General features: G+C 45.3%; 1 protein-coding gene across 1 annotated transcript in view; it reads right to left on the reverse strand.

The window, feature by feature from the left end:
- Positions 1-5,026: 5,026 nt before the first annotated feature.
- Positions 5,027-25,462, reverse strand: part of DMBX1 (diencephalon/mesencephalon homeobox 1) — a 41,537-nt gene continuing 21,101 nt past the window's right edge. The window contains exons 2-5 of the mRNA XM_075937121.1: positions 21,405-21,568; positions 13,623-13,818; positions 9,314-9,668; positions 5,027-6,542 (exon numbers count right to left, since the gene is read on the reverse strand). Coding sequence (XP_075793236.1) covers positions 6,142-6,542; positions 9,314-9,668; positions 13,623-13,818; positions 21,405-21,556 — 1,104 coding nt within the window. The 5' untranslated portion in view covers positions 21,557-21,568 and the 3' untranslated portion in view covers positions 5,027-6,141. The remainder of the gene's footprint in view (positions 6,543-9,313; positions 9,669-13,622; positions 13,819-21,404; positions 21,569-25,462) is intronic.

Raw genomic sequence — 25,462 nt, forward strand, 5'->3', positions numbered from 1 at the left:
AACAGCTTTTGTGCCACACGTCTCTTAGAAACCGATAAGATCTCATGCCACTGGCCTATCCGGAATCTTGTAGAAGCTACAGGTTGATCCTCTCCAGTCCAACACATCGGGATCTGACAGTCCCAAACAAGAGAATTCGCCAAACCACAGGAGGTCAATATTGTTTAGCAACATTATTAACACTTCTACTGCTTACTGGGCTCTTAGAAGATATTTAGAGCTAAGTAACAGCCCAGAACACTGAGAGCCAGGACTGGTGGCTGTAAACAAACTTTATGGGACCGTGGATAAGTGGACATCCAGCTATCTAAAATCATACTGAACCATGGACGTTAATGGACCAGAGAGCTGGACTAGAGAGGTTCAACCTGTACTGGGCATAAATCAGCACAGTTCCATTTCAGTCAGTAGAGATGCAACTCATTTATGAGAGTGGAGAATATGGCCTCTTGTTTTTAAATCAAGGTTAAAGTTTCCCTTGGAGTAGTGTTAGAAATCGGAGAATGAACGGAATGTTTCTGGCCATGCAGTCAGGGACAGAACAGGGGATCGGCAAAAACAATTGTTTCCTACATAGAATGTTCATTGTTACTAGATTGGGTTTTGAATCTGATGGAGAATCTTTGCCTGACTCGTAAATACGCATTCTTGTTTTCCCCCAGTCTATCATTGAGCTTTTGATTCGCGTGTGAGTCACTTAAAAAATAAACAGCTATTTAGATTCATCGAACTACAGGTGCTTATTGTCTCATTTCCAAGTAAAGTGTAAAGAGGAGCAAAGGGCGCACAAAGGGTAGTAAAACCAACGCAGCTTGTAAGACCAAAAGGAAAATTCTCTGCGTTCACTAGGTTTCACTCAATCTCACAGTCATTATAAATAAACCTTCATATCATGGTGACTTTGATTTTGTTTTTCTTTCAGAAAGGTTTTTCTTTTTTAAATCCTATTACACATTTAAACCCTAAAACCCATATTTTTGTCTCCAGTCTTTGTTAAAACTCATGCCAATAGGAGTTTGTCCCAATGCTCAAGGATAGAAAACAACCTCAAATTCCCCACTTATATCCCTGCCACTAGGGTGTTTTCCTGATCCAAGGTGCACAAGTATGTTTGGCTACCATGGTTTCAAGAACCTAGAACTGGCAGAAGTTCTTCAGACATTGACATTTTTAAATTAAAAAGAAAAAAATTGTTACTTTTTTAGCCACCCGTAGACCTGGCTGAAATGTTTCAAATTGGACTTCTGGACATTTTGGAAAAAAATGCAGATAAAATTTGCAACTCCTACCCCCTTTTATTTCACATGCAGGCATTTCAAAGATGGTTTGCAAATCGCCTGCCTTTGCCCTCCCAACCAGCACTAAAGAACCTTCTAGGTTAGCAGGCTCCATGACATTTTCCTTGCATAACAAGAAAGTTGGTCTTACTGCAAACTCTTAGGGTGTGTCTAGACTACCTAGTTTTGTCGACAAAAGTGGACTTTTGTCGACAAAACAATACCAGCGTCTACACTATCGCGGAGTTCTGTCGACATAACGTCGACAGAACTCCGCGGTTTTGTCGACGCTGGTATACCTCATTTTACGAGGCATAACACTTTCTGTCGACAGAACTCTGTCGACAGAAGGTGTTATTGCCTGTAACACTGCGTCCAGACTACGGAGTTCTGTTGACAAAGCGGCTTGCTTTGTCGACAGAACTCCATGTGTCTGGACGCAAATTGTCGATGGAAGTTTTGTCGACAGTATCTGTCGACAAAACTTCTGTCGACAAAACGCGGTAGTCTAGACGTACCCTTAGTCTGCTTTGTTGTAACCCTTTACATCCATATTTTTCTGAGGTGGAACTGATCCTATGAGGCAGAGTCTGGGGCTCTCTTAGGAGGCTCTCGGCAACTCTCAGGATAGGTTTGTATTTGGCAAATATAGTGTGAATGCAGAATTGTAGGTTTTGGAAAATGTGGTGAACTCCTTGCTGGAAGATGTGGTGAAGGCTAGGACTTTAGCAGGGGTCAAAAAAGAGCTGGATAGATTCATGGCGATTAGGTCCATCAATATCTCTTAGCCAGGATGGGTAGGAATGGTGTCCCTAGTCTCTATTTCTCTGGAGGTGGGTGATGGGAGGGATCATGTGAGGACTGCCTGTTGTGTTCCTTCCTCTGGGCATCTGGCATTGGCCACTGTCGGCAGACAGGATGCTTGGCTGGATGGACTATTGGTCTGACATGGGATGGTTGTTCTTATGGTGCAAAGGGAAGTTATGTGAGTAAAACCAAAGGAAAAAAAATCTCATGTCCATTGGGCCATTGAGACAGTCCCCAGGTACATATACTTTTCATGGCCCATGTAAAATAGAAGTTGTGGAGATTCTGGGGGTCCTTGCCTGGTTATCTTTAAGGAAGCCAGCATGTTCATTCCCAATATCTATGCTATGCATTTTGATCGGGGAATGTGCTTCCCCCAATCAAACGATTACAGACAAATTCATGTCTGACAGCTAAGCGTGGACGATAGAACACTGCTAAGTTTAAAAAAAAAATCACTCAGCCACGGAGCAGCATCACAGTAAGAGTGGTGGAAGCAAGGAGCAGCTTTGCTTTTTTATTTTAGGTGCCTGTCTATTGGGAATGCTAGGGAACAAGTGAAAAGCAAGGTGAAAATAGCACCTCTGAAAACAGATGGTGCTGTATCTGCCAGGATCATTATGCGGTCTTCTCCATCAGTGACGTTTTGTGCATTACGTAGCTGTGCTACGTGTGATGTACACGTTATCTGTCACATTTAATGAGAAGAAATGATAAAAGGAGGACAATTGTGACCATTTAGAAATTTCGACCATCTATGGATGGTATAAAATGCAGAGGCAAGAGAGCAAAATCTTTAATTTTTTCCCCACATAGTGGTTGTTTTTGTTTTTGTTTTTGTTTTTTTGAAATTCATCAAAACTGTGAAATTCAGTCAGCTTGGTCTAATAAAAAGAGCCAAAAGGAGAGGTGGTTTGGAACAGGGTCCAATTTATCCAAACACCTGAAATTCCTGCAGGATACAAGACTTGCCTTCCCTACCTGTTTATGGTTGCAATCTACAATGTCAAATTCAGCATGGACAGTCCTGGGAATTAACAAACATTTGTGACATGGAAAGATTCCTCCCCACATCCAGAGTGATGAAGATTTGAGATTCTTGTTTCTCGATCAGTGGCCGTTAAGATTAAAAGACCACGAGTCTGACTCACTGTGGTTTTATCCATGTGTCACTCTGTGGATTTTAATGGAGTGACATTAGCCTAGAAGGGAAGAAATACAACGGTGAGAACAGGACCTGTCTCGTGAATACCAGTACTATCTCCGGAGATAAATAGGATTAGACATGTAACGTGCATGTTAGGCTCATTGGATTTTGCTACACTGGGATTCTGGAAGGAATTTCCTCCTGAGGCAAGATGACTAGAACCTTAGGGAAGTTTCTGCTTCTTCGGGAAGATTGAAGGAAGTTTATTGTAGCGTCAGGTGGGTATGTCCACTCCACTCCATTTCCTGAGCTTGCTGAGGGCTACGGGGAGAGGTTGGATGCTGATAGTTTTGAATCCTTATGTTCTATGGTGTATCCCACAATATCATCTACTGTAACAATAGCACTGTCCTGACTTGCACAAGAATGTTGTTACTTCAGTCCTACAGTATCAGAACTGAAAGTCACGTCACTAAGGCCACCATTCTCAATGTCCCACCCTGTCACCGTTTCTGGTATGCCTGAAACTCTCATCAGGGAAGAGGGAAGAATTCAACATCTTGAGTAGCACATGGTCTCAGTTCCAGGAGCAAAATTTGGCTTTGGATGTTTAAAATGGTTTTCAGTTGCTCTGCTCTAGCAAAACCATCTGCACACCTACCCACCCTCATCCTTAGGGCAGCAGGAGAGCGGGAGGGGAGGAAACAAAATGGGAATGTGGGAGGAAATTCAAGTAAAGCTCATTTTGGGGGTCAGTGGTTTTGCGTGGCAGGCACCCATATGCTAAAAAAAAAAACCAACGAATAGTCTAGTAGCACCTTAAAGACTAACAAAATATGTAGGTAGTATCATGAGCTTTTGTGGGCAAAACCCACTTCTTCAGATGACTGGAGTATAAGGAGTCTAGATCCAAGAATAAATAAGGGAAGGGAGGGAGGAGGGGAAAAAAAAAAGAGGAAAAAAAAGTGTGGGATTTTCCAGAAGGCCTAAGAAAGGGTACCCATATGGTTTGGTTTTATTTGGAAGACCTCAGACAAAACACCCGTTATCGGGCTGCATCTTGCCGTGTTGGTGATGACATACATTATTCTGTCAATCACTTGAGCTGAATGAACATTTCCCATCGGAACGTTTGTCTGAAGTTTACGCACGCTTCTTTCCATTTTTGGTGAAAATGTGTCTTCCGTAGCTCACCTCCCCCGGTGAAAAAAAAAATCGTCTGAAATTTTTGAAAGACATTGAAGAGAAGTTTCCCAATCAGTTCTAGTCACCACTGGTAACTCATTGAGAGAGACTTTTTGCAGAGCAGCTTTTGACTGTTGCAGTAGAGTGGGTTGTATTATTTTTCCCACATTTAGAAAAGTACATTGGACATTATCTTCTGTACTCGTGTAATTGCATTGGTCATGGGACGGGGCTAGGCAAAATAGAAGTCAATGAATGCTTTTAGCTCAACAGATATTCTTGTTATATGTAGATAAACATACACTAATCTCATACAGGCCAGATTTTAGCTGGGGTAAACTAGCATAGCTCTATTAACAGTATCAGCTAAGGATCAGGCTCATAAAGATTTGAATAAAAAATGTATAACATCCCACCGGGCTGGCGGATGGCTGGATCTGGCATTTTGCTTTGGCTTTCCATCAAGAGGAATGGCCATTTGCAAAACTGAGATCCAGATCGCGGTTTGGATTTTAGTCATCTCCAAAAATCAGGAGCGTTCAGATATGGGTATTTGTTTAGCCCCACCTCTAGCCTATCTTTCTCTCGTTAGTCAGTTTCTGAGACAAATCGGGGAGCCCCCAGCGTTTGTGGTCTGAGGACAGAATTTGGCATGGAGACAATTTTCCTAAACACAGCTTGAACTAATCACGGTTTTGATGAACCGCCATATAATGCAAGTGGCGTATGAACGCAGCAGGAGTTCATACCAACTTTTTATTGTTCTTTGTTGTCCAAGTTAGACCAAAATGCTTTTTTACACATCATTTATAAATAGCAGAGTATACACTTCAGTGAAGAACAAAGACGCAGCAACCTCAATTAAAAAAAAGTCTTACGAATTTGACAAAATCTAGTGCTCTCATTTTTCCTCACTTTCTAACCAGCAGTGCAGGGTGGCAAATTCTTTGTCCTCTATCTTTGAAGAAGTGCTTTTAAAACGTTCCTACCCCACAGGAAGTGCTTTAACAGGAAATAAGCCTTTACATCATTTCCTGGCATTTACAAAATCTGTGTTAATGGAGACCTGGAGAAGATATGCTAATGGCATTCAGAAACGTTTCTTTCAATTGCTCTTGTGAGCCTTGTTTAGAACGCCAGTCAAAGAAGTGCGACTCAGAACTGGCAAGTTTTTTTTTTTTGGATTGTAATTTTGCTTCTAGTTACTATACATCTAAATCTGAAATACGTGGGGGAAGGGGAGGAAGCAAAGCAAAATGCTCCACATTTCTGCATAAGGCAACACTGACAGCAACACACAAAGTTGAAGGATGCTTTCAACAATGGAATCTGTACACAGTATGAAACTGGAGGTGGCGTGGGAATGAGGTTTTCCAAAGAACAAAACAAAACACAGTTGGCACTCTATCACAGTATCAACGAAAGAGGGATCTTTCCGAACATGACAGGTTTAACTCCTCAGTCCTCAGGATAGTTTTTTTTTGTTTGTTTGTTTTAAATCTAAGTACACACCCTCTTCCTTTCCTTTTTAAATGTTACCATGGAAGTAGGGCAGTAGCTGTATCTGATGTGAAAATGGAGCTACAGGAGAAGTAAAGGAGTTAAGTTTCCCCCGAAAGGGAGCACCTTGATCCATGTGGAGACCAGAGCTGTGCATTTTCCGTTTAGCTGGGTGCCTTCCCTTGAGGCCGACAGTAGGGTGGGGTTTTCCCTGCTGCCGGGCGATCAGTTTGGTAAGGTGTCAAGTCCAAGGGAGGCAGCGTGCTGCTTTGCCCGGAGCCTTAGATTCTCGATACTCGTCGTTTTACTGTTCAGCGTCGGCAGGGAGCTAGAAGCCTGCAAGATGGGCGAAGACCAGACCTGCTGGGCGTGGGAGAGCGACTGGTAATACGACTGGCAGTGGAGAGAGCTGAGGGGGGCCATGTTGACGTTCATGCCCAAGTAGGGCATGGTGGACGGGGTCCCCATTTCAAAGGAGGAGTAATGGACCAAGTTGTTAGTGGCGGCCATGTGCTGGCGGAACTGCTCCTGCAGACGGAAGAGGCTCAGAGGCGAAGAGGAGTAGGAGTGAGTCGGAGGCATGCCGCTGCTGGAGGAAGGTGTCACCGTGGCACTGATGGGAGACTCTGTGTTAGAAGACAAGATGTAAGGGTGGAAAAAGGGGCGGGGGGAAGAGTTATACTTATTGGGCAGCTGAGTAGAACAACAGCCTTAACGAGAGTGGCACAGCTGTGTTTGTGGCACACAGAAAAGGTGAGAGGAAGGGGTGCGTTGGGCCTTTTCTAGAGTAAGTTCTCCCAAGCAGGGACGGCATAGGCAAATCACCATCCACGTTAATTAACCGGAAGCCAAATTGAGCAAGGGGGTTGATAAATGAATTATCCGGATCAGTGTTTCTGTAACTGCCTCCCTTGATCCTTTCCAGGCAAGGCTCAGACAAAGGCTTGGGGCTATGACTGCGAAGACCCAACAAAACCAGATTTTTCCATCCTGCTAGTTCAGAGGAGACCTTGTTGGTTAAGTCCTAGAGTCATAGAACACTAGAACTGGACGGGACCTCGAGAGAACATCAAGTCCAGCCCACTGCCCTCTGGGCAACACCATGCACCATCTAGACCATCCCTAACAGGTGTCCATCTAACCTACTCTTAAATATCTCCAGTGATGGAGATTCCACAACCTCCCTAGGCAATTTATTCCAGAGTTTAACCCCCCGACAGGAAGTTTTTCTTATTGTCTAACCTAAACCTCCCTTTCCTGCAATATAATCCCATTGCTTCTTGTACTAAAGTGGAGTCTATGGTGGAGAAACCGTAGCAAGCAAGACTGGAGCCTTTTAATGCTCTTCCGAATGGTTTCACTGCAGACTCAGGCTACCTTTTCTCAAAATATAAGAACGGGTGAAGTGTCGGAGGTTAGAGTGGTAGTGGGTGGTAGGTGGTGGGGGAGGGAATGTCATTCCAGGACATTGAAAAGTGGCTCATGTAAATCTGACCCAAAAGGGAATAGTTTCCCAGAGCAGGCACAATTTGCCCTGTGGAACTCATTGCCACAAGGTCTCTCTGGAGCCAAGAGCTTAACAGGATTCCCCAAAGGACTGAACCTTTATAAGCAATAATAATTTAAAAGGGACATAAACTCTCATGCTTCATGTCAGCAACCAATCTCTATCTGATAAACATGAGGAAGAAACTTGCTCCGGGCAGATTCTTCTACAACTACCCATTGTAGGAGCTGGCCACCAGCAGAGTCAAGATTAGATGACACACTAGGGCTACGTCTACACTGGCACCCTTTTCCGGAAATGCTTAAAACGGAACAGTTTTCCGTTATAAGTATTTCCGGAAAAAGCACGTCTACATTGGCAGGATGCTTTTCCAGAAAAGCACTTTTTCCGGAAAAGCGTCTGTGCCAATGTAGACGCGCTTTTCCGCAAAAAAGCCCCGATCGTCATTTTCGCGATCGGGGCTTTTTTGCGGAAAAGAAATCTGTGCTGTCTACACTGGCCCTTTTCCGGAACCGTTTTCCGGAAAAGGACTTTTGCCCGAACGGGAGCAGCATAGTGTTTCCGGAAAAGCACTGATGATGTTACAGTAGATCGTCAGTGCTTTTCCGGAAATGCAAGGGGCCAGTGTAGACAGCTGGCAAGTTATTCCGGAAAAGGGCTGATTTTCCGGAATAAGTGGCCAGTGTAGACACAGCCTAGTTGAATCCAGTCTGGCAATTCCTATATTCCCCAGTAATGCTCATCTCTGTATCCCTGTGCCTTTCCAGTTCAGTCTTAAGAGGGTTTCCATACAAGGATGTATTTGGTCTGTGTATAGTAGGGAGATGCATTATCCAGGCAGGAGCAAACTTCCTGTCATCTTCTCTGAAGACAATAAACCTGGTGGTCTGTCTTGCTGGGTTTGTGGCATACTCACAGCAAGCCCATGTGAGGCTAGGATTAAACCCCTTCGCAAGCAATTGCAGTCCACCAAGAGAGAAGATTGTGATTCCGTAGGGTCACAGAAAGAATTAATACATTTGGGGCCTAAGAGTAAACCCATCTTGTCTCGAGTCAACCTCAGATTGACTTCAGTGGGAGTTTTGCCTGAGAAAAGGACACAGGCCAATAATGTCACAGTTGGGTGGTTAAGGGCAGGCATCGAAATATGGATTTAGGAACCTAACTTTTGCCTCGCCTCTTTGTAAATGTTGGTCCTGGCAAAGGCTGTAATGTTTGCGCTACCACGTCATACACAACCAGCATCTACCTCCATAAAAAGAACAAGATAAATTCATGGAGTTTGGGTCCATCAATACCTATTAGCCAGAGTGGGCAGCAATGGTGTCCTGGCCTGTTTGTCAGAGGCTGGGCATGGGTGACCGGGGAGGGATCACTTGATTCCCTGCTCTGTTCACTCCCTCTGGGGCATCTGGCATTGGCCCCTGTTGGCAGACAGGACACTGGCCTAGATGGACCATTGGTCCAACCCAGCATGGCCATTCTTCTGTTCTTAAAGTGCCGGCCAGACTTGTTCAGCAAGGAGGAACCAGGTTTCTTAGCACGGGCGTGTTCCCAAGGGGGCGTTTAGACTCTTGCCTAGCGGGGAACCGTGTGACCTGTATGCCTGTAAATGACATGCTGCCACTGAGCAGTGTCCTCCTCTAATCTAACAGGGGGATCTCTGCTTTCTTGGCAGTGGGATCCTAATGTTACAACCCAGAGGGACCTCTCTACAACCCACCTAGCCATAAAGAAAGGCAGAATGGTCATTGGACCCAATTTGCTTTCTTCCCAGGGGATTGTGACCTCCCCCTTCCAGGTTAGGGGAAGGCCATCTCTAAAATGTATCCTACAGTGCTCACCTCTGGCTCCAAGACCAGGGCCCTCCACAAGAGCCTGCACCCTCACCTGCTTTTGGACTTGCCCTCTTGCAGTTCAGAGCCTTGTTCTCAGTGCTGGAGCCTTTGTCTGCTTTGGCTTCCTCCAAGGAGTTCTTAAACTCCTCTTCTCTGTCCGTCTGGTCCTCTGCCGCGGACTCGCCGGCTGACTGCTCTGACAAGGTGAGCGTGAGCTCCGTGCTCACCTCACTCGGCTGGCTCGGAGGCTTCTCTACATCCGGGGTGGGGGTCTGGCTTTCCAACGCAAGCGCTTCCGTCTTCCCCTCGCTGTGGTTCCCTTCAGAGTCCTTCTGCTTCTGCAGCTGCTCCTTCTGGAGGCTGCGCTGTTTCTTCCGGAATTTGGCTCTTCTGTTCTTAAACCAAACCTTCGTGTCACAAACAGCAACAGAAGACAGGGTCAAAACCCCAATTAATGCAAAAAAAAAAAAAAATTAGACTGGGATTATCAAGAGAACCCAAGGTTGGTAAGGACCCAAATCCCACGGCATTTCAATGGAATGTATATATCTAACTCTCTTCGATGCTTTACAAATTCTCAGACATAACGCTGGTTGTTTAAGAAAACACAGCTCTGTTTAAAAAAAAAAATCACAGGTAAATAAACCACATTTGTCACCCACAGACATGAGATATTCAATAGGCAGAGAGCACGCTGCTCAGCTGGCTTGCTAAAGCCAGCCTATATTATGTTATTTTGTACCCAAACTATATAGAAACAGTCAGAATAAGACTATTATAGAGGACAGACATATGTGCTAATTATTTCTAATTATTTGACTTGAATGATTTGTTGAATGGACTTAAATAACCTCTGATGTAGAGCTTTTCATCTCAGTGTCTCTCGGAGCTCTTTAAAATTTTGTTCTATAGCCTTAGCCCCATTTTATAGATTGGGAAAACTGAGGCACAGGATGTGACTTACCCAAGGTCACCTGGCAGGCCAGTGGCAGAGCTGGGTGTCATGATTATGAGGGTTAGCCAGCAGCCTGGGGATTAAGGGGTTAACTACACCTAGCCAGGTGGAGTGACCAATAGGAATGTAGGTGGGACTTTTCAAACTGGGACAAAGGAATTTGGGTTTTTTTTTCTTTTCTCCCTTTTGTCTCTCTGTGAGCTCTCTGCAACTACAGAGAGGGACAAGCATGTCTCTCTCTCTCTCCAAGACACCATCCTTCATTTTCTGTAAGTAGGGTAAAGTTTAGGCTTCGTTAGGTTTTATTGTTTTAAGGATTGGGTATGGGATCTGAGATCTGGCACTGTGTAAAAGATGTTTTGGCTTTTCTTTGTAACTAAGTTCTAGGCCCATGGAGTTTCTCCATGAGTATATTTTGTTACCTCCCTATCTAGTCATTATGGTTGCAACAGGAATATTATCGTAATAATAAAAGTTCTTTCTTTTCTTTTTATTAACCTGGCAGTGGTTAATTGTGTGCCTTGATTTTTATTTTAGGGGTAAGATTTCCCAAATGATCTTTCCCCTGATTTCTTTATCAACATTTGGGTGGTGGCAGCGGAAGTTTTATTCCCAAGATCTAGGTTTTTAAGATCTTGGGGGGAAGTTTTATACCAAAGCCTGGTAGATAAGGCTTTGGAGTACACTTGCTGGCCCCCACTTCTGCATTTATCATGCCAGAGTGGGGAAGGAGCCATGACACTGGGAATAGAACCCACCTGTCCTGAATCAGAGTGCTCTGTATACTAGAATACTCTAGACCGTAAGCTCTTTGGGGTTGCGGCATAAAGTGTGTGTGTGCATGCACACATAGTAACTAGCACTATTATCTTGATCCCCGACTCTGATCTCTAAGCACCACCACAAAACAAATGATCAGCTTTGCAATTTGACCTCATTATGCACGTTGTATACAACCCCCTTCTGTGATCAATACAGCTCAGCGATGCTATTTTCTTGTTCCATGGCTGAACTGGGAATCAGATCTCACATGGTTTGTACCCCTGTTGGGCCCAATATGTATTATCTGTATGATGCCATATGTCACATTAAGATAACTGGGCTCATTTTTATATAGTCGAGAATTGTCTGATGTCACAGGCCAGGTCAGGTGGTAAGGAAGTTTCCTTGTTAGGAATTGAATCAATAACCTTCAGGAGCAAAATCAAAAGTTCTTGTTAGAAACAGGAGACTTCCTGTAATTTAATACTAGTATAATCTCTGTTCACAACTCCAAGTCGCTAGAGGGTGAGACCTTTTTGAACACGATACCCCAATGTATCTCAATTTGGGAATAAATTCAGAAAAAGACAACCTACTCAGGATTGTAATTTGTAGACTCCAAGGCCAGAACGGACCATTGGAATCGATATATAGTGCAGATCAGAGAACTCCGGCAAAATAATTCCCACAGCAGAGTTTTGAGAAAAACACCCAGTCTTGATTCAAAAATCAATGGTAGAGAATCTAACATAACTTTTGGTAAATTGTTCCAATGGTTAATTACTGTCACCCTCAAGAATGCCTTGTTTAGTCTGAATTTGTCTACTCTCAAGTTCCAGCTAGTGGGTTGTGTTATATCATTTTCTGTTACACTGAAATTTTATGTCCCTTTCCCATGGGAATGGGCGTCAGGGGAGGGACCGCTTGATGATTACCTATTTCTGTTCATTCCCTCTGGCTCTTCTGGCATTGGCCACTGCTGGAAGACAGGATACTGGTCTTGATAAACCTTTGATCTAGCCCACTCTGGCTGTTCTTATGTTCTTATTTGTCTCAGTTAAGGCTGGCCTGCTATCCTAGTGCTTTATATCCACACTGAGCTGTCTTCTGTGATATCAGTAAGTCATTCAACACATTATTTGCAGGGATAGGTGGGAAATTATTTTTCCCATCCCACAAGAATTTAAGATTTTGAAGAATATGTTCGTCACGAATTGCTACACAAAGTCAAATTCTGATTTTCATGGGCAAAAAAATAAGTTCAGATCAATCAAAATAGAATTGTCAAAAACAAAACCTTATCTTGGTTTTGATTTTTGTCCTTTCTGTTTTCCTTTTTTTTTTTTAAAACGTGCATTTCTCAACAATTTCTTCGTTGCATCTGACAAAGTGGGTCTTTGCCCACGAAAGCTGATGCTCCAATACATCGGTTAGTCTATAAGATGCCCCAGGACTTCTCATTGTTTATTTCTCAACAAGTGTCACTTTGTTCCATAGCTCAGGACTTCATATTTTGTTGCTTTGAAATTGTCCCATTTTGACAATTTCTAAGATTTTTTTTTTATTTTAAAGAATTCATAAGAACATAAGAACGGCTGTACTGGGTCAGACCAAAGGTCCTTCTAGCCCAGAATCCTGTCTGCCGACAGTGGCCAGCACCAGATGCCCTAGAGAGGGTGAACCGAAGACACGATCAAGCAATTTGTCTTCTGCCATCCCTCTCCAGCCTCTGACAAAAAGAGGCCAAGGACACCATTTTATCCCCTGGCTAATAGCCTTTTATGGACCTAACCTCCATGAAATTATCTAGCTTCTCTTTAACCTCTGTTCTAGTCCTAACCTTCACAGCCTCCTCTGGCAAGGAGTTCCACAGGTTGACTACACGCTGTGTAAAGAAGAACTTTCTTTTATTAGTTTTAAACCTGCTACCCATTAATTTCATTTGGTGTCCTCTAGTTCTATTTAGGGAACTAATAAATAACTTTTCCTTATCGGCCCTCTCCACACCACTCATGATTTTATAGACCTCTGTCATATCCCCCCTCAGTCTTCTTTTCTGTAAACTGAAATTCAAACTGAGAAACTCCTCAAACCCAACCTTTCCCTTCAGACAACCTCAGTTCTGATGAACTGGCATTTTCCATTGCAAAAAGGTTTGTGAAAAAATTCCGAACCAACTCTACTTATTTGTTTCACTGGAGGAGAACAGAAAATGTTGGACAGATGGTCTGAGATGTTATAAATATTGACATTGTTGAGAGAGAACAGCTGGAATTACTTGGGCTCCCAGGCCGCGGAGGATGCCAGAAAAACAGTCATCTACGTAAATAAATAAATAAGTCGACTTTTGTGGCCATTTCTAAGATATCCTCTTAAAGAGACTTAGAAACACAAATGAAAGCCAGGGCTACCCTCAAACAATACAAACCCTCAAAAATGTGTGTGGATTCAGTTTATTTTTTTTGTGGTTCCCCAAGTCTGAAGCAAAGATTTATGTCCAGGTTTTGCTGCAGAAAAAACCCTCTTCCTTTGGTTGCTATGAAAGTATCTTTAAAGAGCTACCCCTCGAGCCAACCTAGCGGACCCTCTTCGTATAGCTCTTAACTAACCCTATTGGAGAAAGCAAGGTAGAACATGCTGATACCTGTACTCTGGCTTCTGGTAGGTTGGTGCACATGGCCAGTCGTTCCCGCATGACCACATCTGGATAGTGAGTCTTCTGGAATGTCTTCTCCAGGGCTTCCAGCTGTTGGGCGGTGAAGGCTGTGCGGCTTCTCCTTTGTTTGCGATGCTGGGATCCATAACGGGCCTCCAAAATGATGTCTTGAAATGTACAGCCGTTGGAAGACAAGAAAAGTGGCCAATTTAATTATTGGAATTTGCCTGTGGACACCTGAAAGAAGACCTCCGGCACTGGCACCAAACAAGGAGGTGTAAAGGCAGAGCAGTTCTCTAGATGGCCTTGTTCTTGCTCTTATTGAACAATACTGCAGAGTCAGGCTCTGTATGAACTGATAGGGGAGAATGTGTAACTTGTAAAATATTTTTTGGGGCAGGGGTTAGCTTCAACCATTAGAAGTCATTAGAAGGACTAGAGGTCGCTTTGGCCCTTGTTGTCGCAAAGCACTAACTTGGAGAGCCAGACTTTAAGGAAGTGGTGGACAACCAGCAGACCACTTGTGGCCTATTGGGGTTCTATGTGTGGCCAGCCAAATATTCTGTGTACCATTGTCCAGGCACAAGGTTACCAGCTTCCACTGGTTTCTGTCTACATAGTTTTGTTCCTACCGGTTTTACTAAAGTGACATGCATGTAAAGCAAGCACACATGAAGTGAGGTGTGTGCTAAATGCACACAACATTGGTTGTGAGAGCGGGGTGTATCCTCTGCAGCCAATCAAAGCACTGCTATGGTTCAAATTGGCACATACCCGCAAATTCTAGGTGTGGAAACGCAGAGAGCAAAACTGCCCTATCCCAGGAAATTGTCTTGATTAGGACAATCATGTGGCCTAATGAGATGGAGACCCACTTATGCGACCCACTCACTAGCCGAGGTTGCCCATCACTGCTTTATGGTCATGGGCGCTGATTCAGAAAGAAACATACGCATATGCGTAAATCCCATTGATTTCAATGCACATGCTGAAGTGCTTTTTCTAAATAGGGATGCTTGAGTAAGTGAAAATTATCTTCTATATTTCCTCCGTCTCAGGTCCCTCCAGCATCAATGCATGGTCTTTGACAGGCTAACATGTCTCATGGATTGTAGGGAGCCATAGATGTCATATCTTGACTTCAGTAAGGCTTTTGATACTGTCTCATGTGACCATCTCCTAAACAAGCTAGGGAAATACAACCTAGATGGAGCTACTATCAAGTGCATGCAGAACTGGTTGGAAAACTTCCCAGAGAGTAGTTATTAGTGGTTTACAGTCCAGCTGAAAGGGCATAATGAGTGAGGTTCTGCAGGGATCATTTGGCTCAGTTCTGTTCAATATCTTCATCAATGATTTAGATAATAGAGAGTACGCTTGTGATGTTTGTGGACAATACCAAGCTAAGAGGGGTTGCATGTTCTTTGAAGGGTAGGATTAAAATTCAAAATGATCTGGACAAACTGGAGAAATGATTTAAAGCAAATAGGATGAAATTCAATAGAGACAAATGCAAAGTATTCAAAGGAACAATTAGTGGCATGCATACAAAATGGGAAGTGGCTGTCTAGGAAGGAGTACTGCCGAAAGGGATCTGGGGTCACAGTAAAACACAAGCTAAATAAGAGTCAACAGTGTGACACTGTTGCAAAATTGAACATGATTCTGGATTAGCAGGAGTGTTATGAGCAAGACACAAGAAGTCATTCTTCTGCTCTATTCTGCGCTGATTAGACCTCAATTGGAGTGTTGTGTCCAGTTCTAGGCACCACATTTCAGGAAAGATGTGGACAAACTGGAGAAAGTCCAGAGAAGAGCAACAAAAAAGATTCAAAGTTGAGTACGGGGATTCTCAAATTTCATTGCACTGCGACTCCCTTCTGACCAAATTTACGACATGTCCCTAGGAAAGGGGGACTGAAGCCCGAATCCACATGCCCCAAAATGGAGAGGCAAAGCTGAAACCCCCTCCGCTTTGAGCTTAGCCCACGGTGGTGCATCTTGGGTTTCAGATTCAGCCCGAAGCCAAAGCAAGTCTAAAACCAGCTTTGGCAACCCCATTAAAATGGAGGCACAACCTATAGTTTGAGAACTGCAACGTTTAGAAAACATCACATCTGAAGGAAGACTGAAAAAACTGAGTTTGTTTAGCCTGGAGAAGAGATGACTGAGAAGGGACATAAGTTTTCAACTACATAAAAAGTTGTTATAAGGAAGAGGGAGAAAACATTAAGCTTGTGAGGATAGGACAAGAAGCAATGGGCTTAACTGCAACAAGAGCAGTTTAAGTTGGACATTAGGAAAAACGTGCTAAGTGTCAGGGTGGTTAAGCACTGGAATAAATTGCCTACGACGGCTGTAGAATTTCCATCATTGGAAATTTAAGAGCAGATTAGACACACACCTGCCAGGGTTGGACTAGATCAGTGTTTCTCAACGTGGTCTGCAAAACCACTTTGAGGAACCTGCAAACCGTGGCCACAGAGCTGGAAAATCTGCACACCAGAGCAGCCAGTTAGCAGGTTTCTCAAAGTGATTTTTTCAGACCATCTAACACTGGTCTAGAAGGTGCTTGGTCCTACCATGAGTGCAGGGGACAGGACTAGATGACGTCACGAAGTCCTTTCTAGTCCTACAATTCATGCCCCAGACATATAAGACCAAGTGAGTGCTGATGGAGAAGAGCTAACCCATCTTCCTGGACTTGATGCAAAAGATGAATCAAAAGAGCTCCATGTGCACTTCGGCGTATCCCAAATTTGAGATTTTAATGGTTGTTTATTGAAGGCTGACAGTTCGCTAGAGAATTTCAAGGACAAAAGGAACTCAACTTTTAATCCTGGTCTCCTTTTTTAGGAGCCACGTTTTAGATGACTATCTCGAGTGTCTGTAGAGCAAGACAGGGGGAAGGAGACAGACCGTATCCTGAAGGGCTTACTTTCTAAGTAGATAAGACAAAGAATGGTAGGGGATACTGAAGTGACTTGCTGAAGTTTGCTGCTAGTAGAACCAGCTCTCTTGACTACCAATCCAGAACTCTAGTTACTAACCATATTACCTTTCCAGGCAGGTGAGCTAGTTACGTGTCTCAAGGACTCAAGTTATGCCTTCAATTTTTTGGTGCCCACAAAATTGGGAAAATAAAAAAATAAGGATGAGCTTGAAAAAAATCAGGCCTCCCAGTCCTGCCACAAAGAGCTCGCAAGAAACAAGAGGATTTTACGAAGCCGCCTAGGAGCAGATGTGTTTTTAGGGTTGGTTTTTAGAAAGTCAATGAAAACAGACTGTTTTATTTTCAGTTCTGCAATACTGAGAACCTAAACCCAACACTGCAGCGGCACATGGGAATCAGAGCTAACCGGAGTAGTAGTGATTCATGGTCTAAGATGAAGTGCAAAGAAGGTAAACAAAGAGCCTGAATGAGAAATCATTTGATTCCCCCCTTTTTAAATTCCAGCTTTCATATAGAATCATTTTTAATACAGCTAAGAATGCAATCTTTCAAACAGAGGGGGTACACACACTAGAAAGCAAACCTAATTTTACATAGCTGGATTAAAGCCTTTGTTTTGCAGCCGTTGCTATTTACGTGCACTTTTGTCGTAAGTCCCATGGCATGAATGTAAACAATAAAACAAAGCCGGGCTGTCAGGCCAATCCCAGAACCACACAGTTTGGTTCCAAATATGTTAGCTAACGAGCGTAGCAAATCAGCTTTGCGCTATTTGAATATTCCGGTTCCAAACTTCCAGCTGTTTCATTCTAGGCCAGATTCTTTGACACTTCCCCAGACTTTTGCCAAAGTAAGAGTGGTTGTGGAAACTGAGGGAAGATTCAGTCAGGCTAAAGGTTTCCAGAAGAATACATAACAAAGAAACCTCTGCATTCAAGGAAGCAAGAGGTTATTAGACTCTGGTAGCACAGCCACTTCTGTAGAAGGCAATAAATAGACCGTTTGGCTGCTTTCCTAAGAAAAGGAATCATTTTTGAGGACAAGCGATCCCTAAAATAGTTTGTAAAGTCCTATGGCATCTAACTTTAATTAATCCAATACCAAAACTAAGGAGGAAAAACATTGATGTAACATCAACCGGCAGGGAGAGTCCCAGAATTCCTCAGTGGAGGTTTTGAATGTGCTAGTGTCTCAGAGGCAGGGGGCTCAAATATTTAATTTGGCTCCTAACAAGAGCCTAGACAACAGTTATTTCAGCGCTTTCACAATGTTTTCAGGTTCAGTGCAAGAAGGCGCTTATAAACTGCAGGTGAGGCTTTGCGGTTAAAATTGGAAACCTCGGTGTTCCAATGGAAGGTTGTCGGCTTTTGTGCTGGCTTATTCTGACTGTCCCTGGAAGGCGAGCGTGATCTATCACAATGCACGAAAAGATATTCAGAGGTCACAAAATGTGAACAAAGTAATCACAGTAGGAGCCTGCTTGCTTCCATGTAAACGGGAGCCAGGTTCCTTTTGCTGCTCACCAGCTTGGTGGAAGGTATATTTGGATCCGAAGAGGACAGCTTGACTAATTTTACTCAAATTACCCAGATGAGTGTGTTCTCTCTCTCTCTCTCTCTCTCTCTCTCTTTTTTTTTTGTAAAAACAAGGGTTAAGGAAAAATAGTCAGAAATCACCCTGAATGTTTGCTCTGAATAGCAGGGAAAGGAGTGCAAATACCTACCCCTCCCAGGGCCAACTAATCTATTAGGCACAGTAGGCACAGTGCCTAGGGCCCACGATATTTTAGGGGCCCACGAAAATGTTTTAATTTCTTTTAAAATCAGAAGGAAAAAAATGAACTTTTAGGGTCGAAGAAAATGTTTTAGTTTTTTTTCTCACATCAGCAAAAAATGAAACTTTTAGGGCCCACGAAAATCTATTAAAGTTTGCCTAAAACAGAAAAAAAATGTGGACGTATTTAAAGTTATATCAAAAATAATGTTTAATATTTCGTTTTTTTATGGAGGAAGGGGCCCACGAAGGTAAAAGTGCCTAGGGCCCACGAAAGTCATAATGCGGCCCTGCCCCCTCCCCACTGTTTTCAGCCACCTCTGCATTGTCCTATTGATTGTGGCGGGTCTGTTGACAGGAGGGAAATAAAGGGGGCAATTGTCCTGGGGTCTGGAGATTCAAAGGGGCCTGGAGCTCCCTGCTGCCAGAGCCCTGGGCCCCTTTAAATTGCTGCTGGAGTACCAGCGCGCTGTTCTCCGTGGCTCTGAGGGCTGAGGGCCTGCCACACTCTGGGTGGCACTAAGGCCTGACTGCCAGAGGGCTGGTGCTTTTCATCCGAGGCTCCGCCGTCCCCCACCGTGCCCCGCCCTGGGCCCCACTGGGTTAAAGCGAGGGCCAGAAATGTGAAACTGCAGCCTGTGAGATTTCCTGGACAGAAGCCTTCCTGGAGATCCTTATTCTGTGTCTTGCAGTAGCACCTTGAGGCCTCCAAGTTCACTATGTGCTACATAAACACCTACTGAAACAGCCCCTGCCTCCCAAAGCTTTCGCGCTAAATAGACAAAGGGTGACAGGCAAAACAGGGATGGGTGACTTGCCCTAGGACACCAAATCTGGCCTTCTGTCTCGCAGTCCATTGCCCTATTCCAGTGGTGGGTAACCTCCGGCCCGTGGGCCACATGTGGCCCACTGAGGCTCCACTGGTAGCCTGTGGACCTCCCCCACGTGTCTCTGGCGCATTGGGGCACTGGAGTCCCTCATTGCCTACCCCTCCCAGCGCTTTAGGGGCACACCAGTCACTGGATTCACGCTCCACCCCTGCTCTTACCCCTCTGTCCCAGAGTTTGAACAGCCGCCAACAGCTGATTGGCGGTGAGCCAGCTCTGGAAGGGAGCGGGAGGAGCGGGGACAGAGCGCTAATCAGTTGGCTCTGCTGATTGGCGACAAGCCAGCTCTGGGAGGGAGCGGGAGGAGCGGGGACAGAGCGCTAATCAGTTGGCTCTGCTGATTGGCGACGAGCCAGCTCTGGGAGGGAGCGGGAGGAGCGGGGACAGAGCGCTAATCAGTTGGCTCTGCTGATTGGCGGTGAGCCAGCGCTGGGAGGGAGCGGGAGGAGCGGGGACAGAGCGCTAATCAGTTGGTTCTGCTGATTGGCGACAAGCCAGCTCTGGGAGGGAGCGGGAGGAGCGGGGACAGAGCGCTAATCAGTTGGCTCTGCTGATTGGCGGCGAGCCAGCGCTGGGAGGGAGCGGGAGGAGCGGCAGTGAAACGGGATTCTGGAATAAAGCTCTAAATCGAATTAGGTGGTATTCCTCGTGGAATGAGGTTTACCACCTAATTCGATTTAGGGGCTTTATTCCGGAATCCCGTTTCAATGCCACGTGTAGACGCGGGCAGTTACTTCGGGCTAGTCAATTTCTAAAATGGCGACCGGCTGGGAACATGCAAATCAAGTGTGGGATATTTAAATCTCGGGCTTGATTTGGAATTCCGGTCGCCCTCATTAGCCTCCCTAGATCGATCTAGGGGGCTAGTGTAGATGTACCCATACTCTTGAAACACGGGTCTGGGTGCAATTCCCCAGCAGCAGCCACTCACCAAGCCCCGCCTTTCTGTGCTGACCCCAATAAGATTCTAAATGTTTCAGGGCAGGGCTCTAGAGCTACCGCCAGACCGGGGCATTATTAGTCCTGTCAATGATTTGCATTGCAGCAGCAAGCGAGGGACCATGAGCCTGCAGGGCGTGTATACCACGTGATCCTTCCTCTACAGAGGTCACTTGTCTTATCTGCTTGCCCCTGCTAACTTCAGCCCACACCTCTGGCCATTCTGCCAGGCCAGTGAGTGGGGTGTCTTGCCCTGGGGTTGTCCTGATTGAGTTGGGGTTGGCCCTGCCTTGAGCAGGAGGTTGGACTCGATGACCTCCTAGGTCTCTTCCAAACCGGGTCTTCTGTGAATCTTTGCTGAGCTTCCATTCCAGCATTTCTACGGTGTTCTGAATGGACGCTGGCTACATGGGGACACGGTCCCTTCTCTGCAGCGCTTACACTCTAACATAGATGCCCCAAAACACAGAGCAACACACCAAGGAAGGGATGCTCTGGAGGGATCAGACCAGCCGAGTCTGATTGGGAGAGGAAGGATTTCAGGAGAGCAAGCCCTTGGTGGGGACTAGAAATGAGCGTCAAGTGCAAGAGGCAGCAGAGAACAGGCAAGTATCTAAGTCAGCAGGACCAAGTCACCACAGGCCCACAGGGGCAAAGTGGGTGAGGGAGTCTGGCTCTGCACCCCTGGAAGGGGCGGGGCCTTGAGTAGAAGGGGCGGGGTGAAAAGCAGCACCACTCAGACTGTGGCACATCCCAGCCCTCAGTCACGTGGAACAGCAGTCTAGGCTCTTTTGAATCTCCGGCCCCCAGGCCAATTGTCCTCTACATCAGGCCCACTGAGAGGGTTTGGGGAGCAAAGTCCAAAGGGAGACATTTACTGCAGGGCAGAGGTCAATGCACCATTCTGATCCCCGTTAAGCTCTGCAATAGATTCATAGAACATGAGAACTGGAAGGGACCTCGAGAGGGCATCAAGTCCCGTCCCCTGCGAAAGAGGCAAGACACGACATCCAGGGGGCATGTCCCCTCTGCCTGGGGTGAATTTCACTCTACGGGTGTAGAGGGTTTTTAGGGAGAGCCTATTTCTTTGCATCTGTGCACAGGGGAGGTGTCTCCAATTCAGCCACGTTGGTCCATGCAGCCCTACAGAGTTGGCTACAGCGCGAGCCTAGGCTGGGTGCCAGGCTCAATGCAAAACTCCGTACGTGGGTCTTACCAGCCAGCCTCTCCGCCAGCGTGAGGGCATGCACCGAGGGCCGGTAGTCGGGGGCGTGCTGGGCTTGCTGCGCCGCCTGCTGGTGAAGGTTGTACATGGCGCTCAGGGAATTCATGGCGTGAAGAGAGTAGCCGTTCACTCCGTAGTGCTGCATGGCGGCAGGCACCTAAAAAAACCCCCAGCAGAGAAAGCCTGGTTAGAACCTCACTTGGTCTATCTGGGGAAACATCTATGGGCTGCTGCAGAGGGTCTCGGGGGCCCTTTCTGAACAGTCTCATTCGTTAGCTCCTTGGAAGATTTATTTGACATGGAATAAACATAATGCACCTAGGGCCTGATCCAAAGCCTACTGAAGGACTGGCAGGATATGCTGCCTGTGGAGAGCTTTGGCACCAGAGACCGTGAGACTGAGGCTAACGTCTGCAATGACCAATTCATGACACCTCTCTTGAGGCCTAGCTGCCACCTTAGGAAACAGAGTCTGATTGTGTCCCCTCAAATAGGATTCAGAGATGGAAAGAACTTTTTTTTTCCAAATGAAAGGCAATACGTGTGTGTGTGTGTGTGTGTGTGTGTGTGAGAGAGAGAGAGAGAGAGAGAGAGAGAGAGAGAGAGAGAAATTTGTGGGCTGCGTCTAGACTGGGGCTGCGTCTAGACTGGCATGATTTTCCGGAAATGCTTTTAACGGAAAAGTTTTCTGTTAAAAGCATTTTCGGAACGGAGCGTCTAGATTGGCACGGACGCTTTTCCGCAAAAGCACTTTCTGTGGAAAAGCATCCGTGCCAATCTAGACGCGCTTTTCCGCAAAAAAGCCCCAATCACCATTTTCGCGATCGGGGCTTTTTTGTGGGAAAACAAATCTGAGCTGTCTACACTGGCCCTTTTGCGCAAAAGCTTTACGCAAAAGGGACTTTTGCCTGAACGGGAGCAAAATAGTATTTCCGCAAGAAGCACTGATTTCAGACAGTAGGAAGTCAGTGCTTTGGCAGAAATTCAAGCGGCCAGTGTAGACAGCTGGCAAGTTTTCCCGGAAAAGCGGCTGATTTTCTGGAAAAACTGGCCAGGCTAGACACAGCTGTGGTGAAATTGCAGGTATTTTGGGTGACTCCATTTCCCCATCATCAAGGACATGGTTTGTAGACCCCGCCCCCTTCCCCCCCCCCCACACACATCCCTACTGGTTTTCTCTGATATTTGTTCACTGTGGAACTCCTTGCCAGAAGATGTTGTGAAGACCAGGACTTTAGCAGGGTTCCAAAAAGAGCTAGATAGATTCATAGAGGTTAGGTCCATCAATGGCTTTAGCCAGGATGGGTAGGAATGGTGGCCCTAGCCTCTGTTTGTCAGAAGCTGGGAATGGGTGACAGGATGAATCAAACAATCTGAGGCGTCTCTGCGTTAGTCTGTAACTTTAAAAACAATGACTAGTCCTGTGGTACCTTAGAAACTAACAAATACATAGATTGTATCATGAGCTTTCCTGGGCAAAACCCATTGCCTCCGATGAACTAGAGCGTCTGATGATTGCCTGTTGTGTTCACTCCCTCTGGGGCACCTGGCATTGGCCACTGTGGGCAGACAGGACACTGGGTTGGCTGGACCCAGTCTGGCTGTTCCATGTGCTTACTGAGCAACCTCATAGACTCATAGAACATTAGAACTGGAAGGGACCTCGAGAGGTCATTTGAGGACTTCAGTATCTGAGATCTAGGTGAGAGGATTACTCCAGGAGTGGGTGGGTGAGATTCTGTGGCCTACATTGTGCAGGGGGTCAGACTAGATGATCAGAATGGTCCCTTCTGACCTTAAAGTCTATGGCTACGTCTACACTGGCATGATTTTCCGGAAATGCTTAAAACGGAACAGTTTTCTGTTATAAGTATTTCTGGAAAAAGAGCATCTACATTGGCAGGATGCTTTTCCAGAAAAGCACTTTTTCCGAAAAAGCGTCCGTGGCCAATGTAGACGCGCTTTTCCACAGAAAAGCCCCGATCGTCATTTTTGTGATCGGGGCTTTTTTGCGGAAAATACTACTGGGCTGTCTACACTGGCCCTTTTCCAGAACAGTTTTCCGGAAAAAGGACTTTTGCCCGAACGGGAGCAGCATAGTGTTTCCGGAAAAGTGGCTGATTTCTTACAGTGGATAGTCAGTGCTTTTCCGGAAATTCAAGGGGCCAGTGTAGACAGCTGGCAAGTTATTCCGGAAAAGCGGCTGCTTTTCTGGAATAAGTGGCCCAGTGTAGACACAGCCTATGAGTCTATGGCTACGTCTAGAGTGGCATGATTTTCCGCAAATGCTTTTAACGGAAAAGTTTTTCCGTTAAAAGCATTTGCAGAAAAGAGCATCTAGATTGGCACGGATGCTTTTACACAAAAGCACTTTTTGTGGAAAAGCGTCCGTGCCAATCTAGACGCGCTTTTGCGCAAGAAATCCCCGATCGCCATTTTCGCGATTGGGGCTTTTTTGCGCAAAACAATACTGCGTTGTCTACAGTCTCAATCAATGGTCTCAAACAATACCACAGTGTCTCAATCTTACATGAGATCGTCAGTGTTCTTGCGGAAATTCAAGTGGCCAGTGTAGACAGCTGGCAAGTTTTTCTGCAAAAGCAGCTGCGTTTGCAGAAAAACATGCCAGTCTAGACATAGTCTGTGAGTCCAGTCCTCTGCCCCCATGGTAGGATCAAAAACTGGCTATACCACCCCTGACAGGTGTGTGTCCAACCTGCTCTTAAATATCTCCAGTGATGGAGATTCCACAACCTCCCTAGGCAATTTAGTCCAGTGTTTAACCACCCTGACAGTTATGAAGTTTTCCCTAATGTTCAACCTAAACCTCCCTTGCTGCAGTTTAAGCTCATTGCTGCTTGTCCTGTCGTCAGAGACCACGGAGAACAATTTTCCCCTCTCCTCCCTGTGACACCCTTTTAGATAAATGAAAACCATTATCATGTCCCTTCTCAGTCTTCTCTTTTCCAAACTAAACAAATCCAGTTCCTTTAATCTTCCCTCATAGCTCATGTTCTCTAGACCTTTAGTCATTTTTGTTGCTTTTCTCTGGACCTTCTCTGATTTTTTCCATCTCTTTCTTGGAATGTGGTGCCCAGAACTGGACATACTACTCCAACTGAGGCCTAACCAGCGCAGAGTAGAGCGGAAGAACGACTTCTCGAGTCTTGCTCACAACACTCCTGTTAATGCCTCCCAGAATCATGTTTGCTTTTTTTGCAACAGCATCACACTGCTGACTCATATTTAGCTTGTGGTCTACTATGACCCCTAGATCCCTTTCCGCTATACTCCTTCCTAGACAGTCACTTCCCATTCTCAAAACAAGACCCTTTACCTCTCTGTGCCATACTTCCTCCATCTGTAAAATGGGTCTCAGTAGCAGTTTGATGTCTATATCTGAGGGCAAAAACTGAGCTCAAATCTCATCTCTGCATAGACCTGTTGTGTCAAACAAATTAGCCACCATTATTCATAGAATAACCAATTGCTTCTCTCAATTCACCTCTATCCCTGACAAGTTTTCATTTTCCCTTGCAGAGGATTTATACCACTGGGGAAAGACACTCAGTACAGAGTCAGGTGCAAATCCTCCATCAAAAGTCTCATTAACTGCAACCAGAGACCTTTTGTGCATCTGGAACCAGAAGTTATGTTACTTTCTATGGGACATGGCAACCAAGTAGGATGCTTAAGAGATCCTACGTACTGAGCAAACCAGGAGTTTTTCATTTGTGACCAGAATCAAGGCCAAATTAAGTTATGTAGTTCTTCTCCTATGTCAACGCAGGGAATGTTTCTTACCACAGAGTTATCTCCATGGGTTGGAAACATTCTTGTGGGTTTATATAGTGACAGAGTAATTTTGTGCAATAAGACAAAACAGTACGAGGACAGACAGGATTAACAATCCGTAGACTGGAAATAAGTCTGTTTCCCACCGAGCTCTATCCCTGTTCTCTCCACTGAAGGAAAGGCCTTTCTAATACCCTAGGACATCGGAACCTATATCCTATCCTAGCTGTGTCCTACATCCAGTTTCAGCCTGTAT

This window comes from Pelodiscus sinensis, chromosome 9 (genome assembly GCF_049634645.1).
Source record: "Pelodiscus sinensis isolate JC-2024 chromosome 9, ASM4963464v1, whole genome shotgun sequence".
Lineage (NCBI taxonomy): Eukaryota > Metazoa > Chordata > Testudines > Trionychidae > Pelodiscus > Pelodiscus sinensis.